At 45.4% G+C, this 10,433-nt stretch overlaps 1 protein-coding gene across 1 annotated transcript in view; it reads right to left on the bottom strand.

Annotated features, from left to right (window-relative positions):
• Positions 1-10,133: 10,133 nt before the first annotated feature.
• Positions 10,134-10,433, bottom strand: part of PSMG1 (proteasome (prosome, macropain) assembly chaperone 1) — a gene marked incomplete at its 5' end in the record, with an annotated part of 7,208 nt that continues 6,908 nt past the window's right edge. The window contains one exon of the mRNA XM_009073575.1: positions 10,134-10,208. Coding sequence (XP_009071823.1) covers positions 10,134-10,208 — 75 coding nt within the window. The remainder of the gene's footprint in view (positions 10,209-10,433) is intronic.

The following is a 10,433-nucleotide window of genomic DNA, read 5'->3' as shown; positions in this document are numbered from 1 at the left end:
TTAAAACACTGTCCCTGAACAGCAGGTTTTTTATTTATTCACCCCAAATGAAACCTCTGGCAAAAACCATATGAATAAAATGGTTCCTATTCTATTTTACATGTGTTTTCTCCAGGAACTCATCTCTGGAAGTGTTCCAGGCCAGGTTGGATGGGGTTTGGAGCTACCTGGGCTAGTGGAAGGTGTCCCTGCCCATGGCAGGGGTTGGAGCTAGATGATCTTTAAGGTCCAACCCAAACCATTATGTGATTCTGTGAAGTTCATTGTGGACACTATCAGTGTGTACAGTTCTGGGCCCCTCAGCTCAGGAGGGACATTGAGGTGCTGGAGCAGGTGCAGAGAAGAGCAACGAGGCTGGTGAAGGGACTGGAGCACAAGTGCCATGAGGAGAGGCTGAGGGAGCTGGGGGGGCTCAGCCTGGAGAAGAGGAGGCTCAGGGGAGACCTTATCACCCTCTGCAACTCCCTGACAGGAGGTTGGAGTCAGGTGGGGGTTGGTCTCTTCTCCCAGGCAACCAGCAGCAGGACAAGAGGGCACAGACTCAAGCTCTGCCAGGGGAGGGTTAGGTTGGAGATTAGGAAGAGATTTTTTCCAGAGAGAGTGCTCAGGCATTGGAATGTGCTGCCCAGGGAGGTGGTGGATTCCCCATCCCTGGAGGGTTTCAAGCTGAGACTGGATGTGGCACTTAGTGCCATGGTCTAGAGACCACAGAAGGGTTGGACTCGATCTTGGAGGTCTTTTCCAACCTGATTGATTCTATGATTCTATAGGAAATAGCACACCATGCTCACAGTAGCGTTGCTAAAAAGGATAATCTGTAAAACCAAAAATCCAGTGTGAACACAATCCTTGGTAAAACCATCATTCTGTACTGGAGATGAAACCAGAACACAGCTCCTTTCTCAAATGCTGCCAGAAAGAAAAGCTTTGAATCTTGGATGTGTGTTGTAAACCACGATTGCATTTCACCGAGAAACTGTCCCAGCAGGGATCCAGAGCAGAACTTCACTCTCGGGCTGTGCTCAGCACTGTGCTTTCCCCAGCACAGAGCTCCTTCACACTCAATATCGCCACCGAGAGACACTGAGGGTTTAAAGTCAAGCAGCAAACACCAGAACACTTCAGCTCCTACGGCGTGGCAACACTGCCCTCCTGCTTCCGAGCAAGCCCTCTCTCTCTGTATTCCACTTACCTTGGGGCTGGAGATCTCCCTGGAAGCTTCTCCCACCACAAAAGTATTAGGGACTTGCTCTGAGTTTCCTTCAATCTGTTCAGATCTCCTTGTGCAGACAGTAGAGACACATCTGAGTAAGGAAAAGAGGTTGATAAATGCACAAAACTGTGATTTCATGGTTTTCTCAGGGGGAGTATAAGCAGCTATGAAAATCATCTCAAAATCCACTGCTTGATTTCTGGGTTCAGTTTCAGGCTTTGTAACTGAGCTTAAGCTTTATAACTCAATGAGCAACAAATAATCAAATGATAATGAGTTCATCTTAGAGCTGAAAATCACAGAACCATCAAGGCTGGAAGAGACCTACAAGCTCATCCAGTCCCACCAGCACCACCATCATCACCTCCAAAACAAGTCCCCAAGGGCCACATCCAGATGCTTCTTGAACACTTCCAGAGATGGTGACTCCACCACCTCCCTGGGCAATTTATCCCACTGCCTGAACACTATGGCAGGGAAAAATGATCTCTAATACCTAATCTGAACCTCCCCTGGTGCAATTTAAGGCCATTTCCTCTTGCCCTTTCACTTGAGACACAGCAGAAGAAAAACTGACCCCAACCTCACTACAAATAAAAATGGTTTATATCTGGGTTTTTTTCATTAAGTTAAACACAATGGAAAAGGTTTAAAAAAATAGGGGAAATAGATTATTGGATTAGACTAATCCTACTCTTTGCGCATTTTGCTTTGGGGGATGGCAAGGAGGGAAAGACACAATACTCTAAACCCTGACCAGATTAAAATATAAAAGATCAATTAAATTAAAATACAATTAAAAATATTAATCCCTGTGACCTGTTCCTATCTGCTCCTACTGAAACAGCTGTCCTAGGCCAATGCAGATGTTGAAGAAAGTGAGAAAAAGAAGAGAGGACATGTCCTGCTCCTTGCAGAGTGCAGGGACAGGTCTTGCAGCCAGGTGCAGCCTGAGCACATCAACAGGACAGCTCAGAGGGTTAATTAAAGCATATGACAAAAGAGTTAATTACTGAGCAACCTGGTCTAGTGGAAGGTGTCCCTACCCATGACAGGGGATTGGAACTAGATGGTCTTTAAGGTCCCTCCCAACCCAAACCATTCCACAATTCTCTAATCTATGACCCTGTAACGTGATGATGGAAGCTTGTGCAACACTTCACGTGAGCCTCTGTGACTTTTTCCTTCCAGAAAGAAAAACAAGCTTAGGTGTGCAAATAAACCAAGAAAACTGGAGGGAAGGAAGGAGCAGCTTGCAAGGCAATTGTGAAAAACAAATAACAGTGATAACGAGGAAGGAACAGAAAAACCTTCACAAAGAGAGGACGTGGGCCAGGATTCAGAAAGGACTGGGAAGACTCAAAAGGTACAGGGAAAAAAAGCTTCAAAAGGCTTATTGAACCCAGGAGATGGACAAGACTGAGCGACAAAATGAGAAAAAGGAGATTTTTCAAGGAGATAAATCCCTCTGTTTCCCAATTCCCATAGATCAGGCCCTGGGTTCTGCTGCTGACAAACCTGAGCCCCTGGTCCCAAACTTCCCTGGATGTCTGTCCTCCTTTGAGAGGGCAGAGCTGGTTTTGCCCTCCCTTCAGTTGTCATGTAAACACACTTCAAAGGAAAAGACCTACCCAGTAAAAATTGTCTGTGTCCTGTATCTCTTAGGAAGGATGTTTCAACTTCCAAAGGAACAGAAATATCAGATATAAGCACTGCCCTTACCTGCTTCTTGCCCCAGAGCCCTTATGGTTTTCTGATTTGAACCCAAATCATTACCACCTTGTTGCCCCCCAAATTGTCCACTTAAGAACTTTCTCCCATGTCTCCTTCACCGTCTCTCACCTCTGACCTGACCAAAGCTTTTTTGGGTTGTGAACACAGTCAGGAACCAACACAGCCACATGCTCCATTGGTGCCTCCCATGGGCCCCTCCAAGTGCACAACCTCTAGGTATGTCATCATTGACACCTTTCACCATCATATCCTTGTGTTGATCTCCCATCTCCCAGCAGGAAAGCCCCATGCTTTCCCTCCAGAGAAGCCCAGGGAAGAGGAGCAGGGTCTGGGGGTTCTGCTTGTGTGCTGTTTCCCCCACACTCACCAGCATTTTGCATCATCAAACAGCACAGCTGAACACTCCAACATCTATTTTCACTGGAGCATTCCTACTCACTTAACTAGCACTGATCTGCACATTTGCCCCATGCTGGCTATCACCTTCTAGGCTTTCCATACCTGTCAGGTTTTCCTGCCATGTGGCATTACTTCAATGCCTGTGAGCTTCACTTTGTTCCTCACTCGAGGGTCACACAGAGTGCTGTTTCAAAGCATCCTCCAAGCTCCCTGACAATGACAAATCTTGGTTTATCGCCTTTCCTAAAGCCTCACTGTGTTCCCTAAGACATCCTAATGGTATTCTCAAATCCATCACTCCCAAAAACAGATGTAAAGGAATCATGGAAAGCCGTATATAGCCATCAAACCTTATGAACAGTTTTATAACTACTGGCAACCCACTGAACATGAAGTATTGGATTAACATTCAACAGCTCTGCTGGTGCTTCCTGCACTTTGGCAGAGACCTCTCCCCACTGTCATACACTCGTGGAAAGGGCTACAACTCTCTTTCACAAAAACATCTCAGAATGTAGGCTTTGTTTGTGCTGCACGCAGACAGGAGGAAATGGAGCAATGCAGCAGGACCACAGGCTGGGAGATGAGGCTGCTGCTGCTTTTCAGTCTCCATGAAATTAGCCTGTAACTCTGTACTCACATGTCTGGCCCAGGGAAAAACGTACTCAAGTTGCTACCAACCTAAACCTACCCTCTCTCATGACTTTTGGTTCCCTGTCCTCCTTGCACTACCCTAAGCAAGAACTGTGATCCTTTTGGGATCAGGACTGGTTTTCCTGAGTGCAAGGTGAGCCTGCCTTATGCTAGATGATCTTTTCCCCCTGTGCACCACAACATAATTCATAGATTGTTAAGACCTTAGAGACGATCCAGCCCCAACCCCCTGCCCTGGACAGGGACACCCCCCACCAGAGCAGGTTGCTCAAAGCTTTATCCAACCTGGCTTTGAACATTGCCAGGGTTGGGGCAGCCACAGCCTCCCTGGGCAACCTGTGCCAGTGTCTCACCACCCTCACCAGGAAAACTTCTTTCTAAGATCTAATCTAAATTTCCCTCTTTCAGTTTCTCCCCATTACTCCTTGTCCTATCACTGCAATTCCTATCAAGAGTCCCTTTACAGCTTCCCTGTAGGCCCTTCAGTACTAGAAGGAGACATTCTCCAAGCAGGAGTAATTTGCTCTGAGAGGTGGATCTTGCTCTCTGCCCTCCAGAGATTCAACCGCAAGTCCCAACACCACCTCATACCTTGTACCAGTTTTTAAGCAAGCAGCTTCCTCAGCTCTGCATCCTTCAGCACTGCCTTCTGCTGGCTCAGGAGTCTTATGTTGTACCAAATCTGCCTCTGGTGTGAGGAACTGCAAAACCCAGGCACTAACCTGATCCTATAATGGCTTCACCTCCATAAAGCAGAGGCAGGTGAGCTGCTGTGAGCACAGGTGATCCTCACAAGTTAAGCACTGCAGTTGCCACCTGCAAACTATTAGCACAGATTAGGGCAATGTAAACAGACCTAGCTCACAAGAGCTGCTCCATCTCTGGGAGTGTTCTAGGCCAGGTTGGATGGAGCTTGGAGCAACCTGGGCTGGTGGGAGGTGTCCCTGCTCAGGGCAGAGGGTTGGGATGAGATGATTTTTAAGGTCCCTTTCAACCCAAACTGTTCTGTGATTCCCTGATTCTACATTAGTCCTGGGGAGCAGCCTGTTCCCAGAGGATGCCAGGCAGCTCTGCTGGAGAAACTCCTGCTGCCTGTGCATGCACATTCCTCCTGACATACTCTTTTAGGTTTAGACCCAGACTGCACCATGTTTAGACTCGGGTGGAGCCTGAGTGATGGACTCCAGCACACAGCCCAACAGAACATGCCAACAGACCCATGACAGGGCTAATCACCACATTTAAAACACCATTTAAAGGAAGGTAACCTGTCAACTTTGCTTATGTTGCAAGGCTCAGCCCCTGAGGACTCTGGCACATTTCCAACCCATCGACCTAATTGTAGTTTACATTCATTTCACTCTCTATTAGAGCTGCTCCACTTTTCAGGAAAACTAATTTGATCTGCAGCACTTGGCTGGCCACTGCTTTGTGCAGGAAAGCTGAGCACCTCAGCGAGCAGAGCTTTGGGTAAGAGTCAGCAGAAAACGTGCCTGTCACCCTCAGCATCGCTCCACGCCGAGAATAGCTCCAGCTTCCTCCACCTCATGCCGTCTGGAAATAAAACATATGGAGTTAGCACGGCTGCTGATTGGATTTTGATTGCTCTGAAATGCTGCCAAGTTTAAAGTGGAGAGTGTGGTCTGAAAGGAAATACAGTAGACACCAGACAATTTATTTGTTTCTGAGCGGGGACCTGGCTGACGAGCTGCTTCCAAGGTGGCTAACGAGAGCAGCATGTTCCCATATGGAAACCATATGGTCTGAAAACACGGCACGGGCCGTGTTATCACGGCCACAGGAAGAGCAGAGAGCTGGAAAAACGGTGCCAAGCCCAACAGCAAACTGCTGATGGACAGCGCTGATAAATAGCTACGATGGCAAACAGAGCAGCACGTTGGGATACAGGAATGTAGGAGGTGGAGAGGGGAAAAATTGCCTAGGAGATGCCCTGGGGAAGGCAGTGGGGTGATGTCTGGCATTGCTAGTCAGCTGCATGTGCACAGGTCTCCTGGTGCAGAGTGGCAGCTCATCCCAGCGAGCTGAGGGGCTGTAAATCCCTGGAAAAGGGAAAACACATTATGGAGAGAGTGATCAGGCATTGGAATGTGCTGCCCAGGGAGGTGGTGGATTCACCATCCCTGGAGGTTTTCAACCTGAGACTGGATGTGGCACTTAGTGCCATGGTCTAGTGATCACGGCAGGGGTGGACTCCATTATCTTGGAGGGCTCTTCCAACCAGGTTGATTCTTTGATTCTATGATAATCCCCCTGGGCAGGGACATGTCTGCTCCCAGCAAAGCCAGTGGGTTCTCTCCATAGTGATGGGAGCAGAGGCAGGCACAGATGTCTCAGGTCTTCATTGCAATCATCAGAGCTAATACTTGGATCACTGAGTCCAGCCTTTGCCTCTGCACAGGACATCCCCACGAATCCCACCCTGAGCCTGAGAGCATTGGCCAAACCCTCCTGGAGCTCTGCCAGCCTTGGGGCTGTGACTACTGCCCTGGGGAGCTGTTCAGTGCCCAAACACCTCTGGGGGAAGAACCTTTTCCGAATATCCAACCTAATCCTACCCTGAGACATCTTCAGGCCACTTTAAAAAAAATAAAAAATTAGTAGGGCCAAGTTTGTCTGGATTTAAAACAAACCAAAACCAAAACAAAAACCTCAAACAGACAACTTTGAAAATGAAGATTTATTCTCAAAACAAGTTAAACTTCTCAGTCAATTAAAAAAAGGAAACCAACAAACAACCCTTAAAATTCTCACAGGCAGGTGAGACAACTCAGTCAGACCTGTGCACACTCTGCTCTTCCAAAACTTATGGCCAAATTGTCTTTGAACAAATAGAGGCAAAATTGAAGCCCCTACAACTAGTGATCCCTTGAAAATTGGGTCACTTAGGAAGAAATCCCTCCCTGTGAGATGCTGAGACACTGGCACAGGTTGCCCAGAGCAGCTGTGGCTGCTCCATCCCTGGGAGTGTTCCAGGCCAGGTTGGATGGGGCTTGGAGCAGCCTGGGCTGGTGGGAGGTGTCCCTGCCCAGGGCAGGAAGGTGGAACTAGATGATCTTTAAGGTCCCTTCCAACCCAAACCATTCTGTGTGATTATAGATGTATTTATATTTGCATTTACTTCTCAACGATGTCTTCATCTTTAAACACAGCAATTCACTTTGCTCCTAAAGACACTTGTTACCCAGTCACATCAGACCAGGACTTCTGCCTCTTGCCAGCAAGTTTCCCATTTCTGGCTCTCAAGTTCTGCCCAAAAGGGTAATTTTTCAATCACAAGAGAATGGGTTTGGCACTCAGGATTTAGTGCCCTGTAATGATGTCTTTAAAATTGGAGAGTTGAAGTGCACTAAAAATATAATAAAAAAAGAAAATTAGGCTGAGAATAACAGCTGAGAAAGTTACTGGAACAAAATATATACATTAAAAAGGCTCTTATCTTTTAAGCACTCCAATCATTTTGTCCTACTGCAGTAATGACCACAAAGGTTTTTCACCATCTCATTTTGAACACACCTTTAAAACAAACCACAACAGTGGATGGAGCTTCCTGCAGCCACTTCCTGCTCTGAACCATTCTCATGCTTTGAAATAAATATGTTTCTGGTTATTTTTGTGAGGGTAATGTTTAGTGTCTGTCCCCCAGTGTGTAAATGTGTAGAATACACCGAAGATTTAACATCTGCTACGAATAACTTGACAGAGGATCTCAAGTTCTCGAAAGGTTATTAGGATATTGTACAGGTGGCCAAATTATTAAAATATGGTTTAAATTCAACACTTATGCATTTTCATAACATGCATTGGATTTGAAAGTCTGGAAGCCACATGTTGACACTGGAAAACACCAGGTTGGCTCACTGGAAGTTCAAACATTAAAGGCCACTTCCCAAACATTACAGCCTGACTCTGCAGCTCACAGCTGTGACAGCAGCACCCCTGAGGTAGAGGGGATGTTAAATCCAAGGCAAGCTACTTTCCTTTCAGACAAGTGACCTTTTCTATCAGCATCACAGCATTACTTTCTCTACCCCATACTGATTGAGTCAAGACCTTTACCAATTGAGCTTAATTTTAACATGGAAGTCGATGCTCATGCTGCAAGTGTAATGCTGGGTGAAGGCTGAAACATAGAGTCAAACAACTAGTTTTTATCCTGCTTCTTTGTTAAAAAAGTGAAAGCTAAATGAGGCAAAACAAAATAAATATGGTATTAAAAAGCCTTGCATGGTCAGCAGGGCCAGGGAGGTGATTCTGCCCCTGGACTCGGTGCTGGTGAGGCCACACCTTGAATCCTGTGCTCAGCTCTGCGCCCCTCAGCTCAGGAGGGACATTGAGGTGCTGGAGCAGGTGCAGAGAAGAGCAACGAGGCTGGGGAAGGGACTGGAGCACAAGTGCCATGAGGAGAGGCTGAGGGAGCTGGGGGTGTTCAGCCTGGAGAAGAGGAGGCTCAGGGGAGACCTTCTCACCCTCTGCAACTCCCTGCCAGGAGGTTGGAGTCAGGTGGGGGTTGGTCTCTTCTCCCAGGCAACCAGCAGCAGGACACGAGGGCACAGACTCAAGCTCTGCCAGGGGAGGGTTAGGTTGAGGTTGAAGAGTTTTGGTCATTACTTTCTGAGGAATGAACAAAAGAACTGCTTGGTTTTGACAGCATCCAACAGGGTTTCTCCCCAATTCCATCTCCCACATTTGTCACTTGGATTCAAGGTGCTTTAAGAGCTTTCTCACACCTCAGCATAACCCCAGGTAGTAAAAGCTGAATCACACCTCAGTGGTAACTGTTCTGAAACCCTGCAAAGTGCAGTGGTGATCACACCAACACCAGAAGTACATTTAGAGTTGTTATAACAACCTGAACATTCATCATTAAAGATATTCCTTGTTATCCACTTTTTTAGGAATCAAACATGTAAAAGTAAGAAAATGGTGCAATGTGCCACTTTCAGAGCAAAAGAATTCTCAGCTCAGATCATACAAACAAACAGGTTTTGAATTAAAATGATGGACAGAAATGGGAAAAGAAACAACAAACCACAGAAGGAACCATGTCCTGTACTTCAGGCTTCAGGATTTGCTCCAAAATACAGCTGCAAATCCAGTACCACTTTAGGCAACATTTACTTGCTTACCTGTAATTACATTAACAACAATTTAAATCAATGACAGTTATTAAAGGAACCCAAAAATGTCCACTCAGCATCCAAGTGTGAGGCAAAGTTAAACTCAGCAACAATTACCCAGGAGCAACAAACTATTTTTAATCCCATTTTCTTAAACAAAATGTTAAATTAACCAGAGGATACATATATACAACTCAGAACTACATGTCAATACTAGCAAACATCTTAAATAAACTGCTTGAAATTGTTGCCAACTGTCAGAAAAGTTTTTGAGATGCTTTAAAACTTGAACTTTTTTCCACCCCTCATATTCTGCTTAAGAGATCTTGTACAGCTCCTACTGTTGTTAGCATTTGGGAGTTTTAAAGTGGATAGATTAAATCAGTTTGCCCTGGCAAATCCTGCTAAAACAGGTTGTGAGCCTGCCAGTCCCTTCCACCAGGAAAGGTTATTTCCCACTAGTCTTTTAAAAGTATTTACCATACTTTACTTCCTCTATTTTGTACCAACACAGAGATGAAAAAAGTATGTCCAGACACACACACTAAATTCTCTATATTTGTGTATGTGCAAGGGCACAGAACTTTCTCCATCACAGACAAATCCTGAAAGAGCAACAAATATCAGAAAAACCTTTGTGTCACAAAATAACAGTAAAAAATAGGTGTTCTCATTACAGAATTCCTTAACTGCATTTCCTCTTTTTCATATGAAAGGAATACATTCAGGTAAGATAATCCCTTCAGGAGGAGAATAAGAAGTTGCTTTTCATATTCAAGATGTCTTTCCAACAGAAAGTCTCCCAAGCCATGCAGAAGGAATACAAGTCTTTGCAGTGAAGAAGTTGAAAATAACAAAAATGAGTGGAGAAGTAAAAAACAAAAAAACTGGAATTTATTCCACTTTTAAAGACCAAAAAAAGTCAAATTTCCCAAAGTCCTTTACAGAGGAAACTGGAATTTATAAAAGTGCAGCCTAGGGCATCAACCTCCTCTTTAGATGTAGATATTACTGTGAGTTTCACTGGTTGTCAGGAGCTTCTTCAAAATCCTTGTGCTTTCAGAAGCATCCTGAGAAAAGAAAAAGGAGATCAGCATTAGCCACGTTGCTGGGAACAAAACCACCCCAAAAAGCCTCACTGTGCTCTATTCCCATTTTTGTTACACTGAAGACTAATATTAAAATAGTAACTGTGTTAAAATACGAACTGTGAGTAAAACTCAGGTGTTCCAAATAAAGGTATCCAGGGACCTGCTGAAGGCTCTACAGGAACTTGCAGAGTTCACTACAGAATG

Source organism: Acanthisitta chloris, unplaced genomic scaffold (genome assembly GCF_000695815.1).
Source record: "Acanthisitta chloris isolate BGI_N310 unplaced genomic scaffold, ASM69581v1 scaffold10334, whole genome shotgun sequence".
In the NCBI taxonomy this organism is placed as follows: Eukaryota; Metazoa; Chordata; class Aves; order Passeriformes; family Acanthisittidae; genus Acanthisitta; species Acanthisitta chloris.
This window is presented reverse-complemented; position numbering and strand designations above follow the sequence as displayed.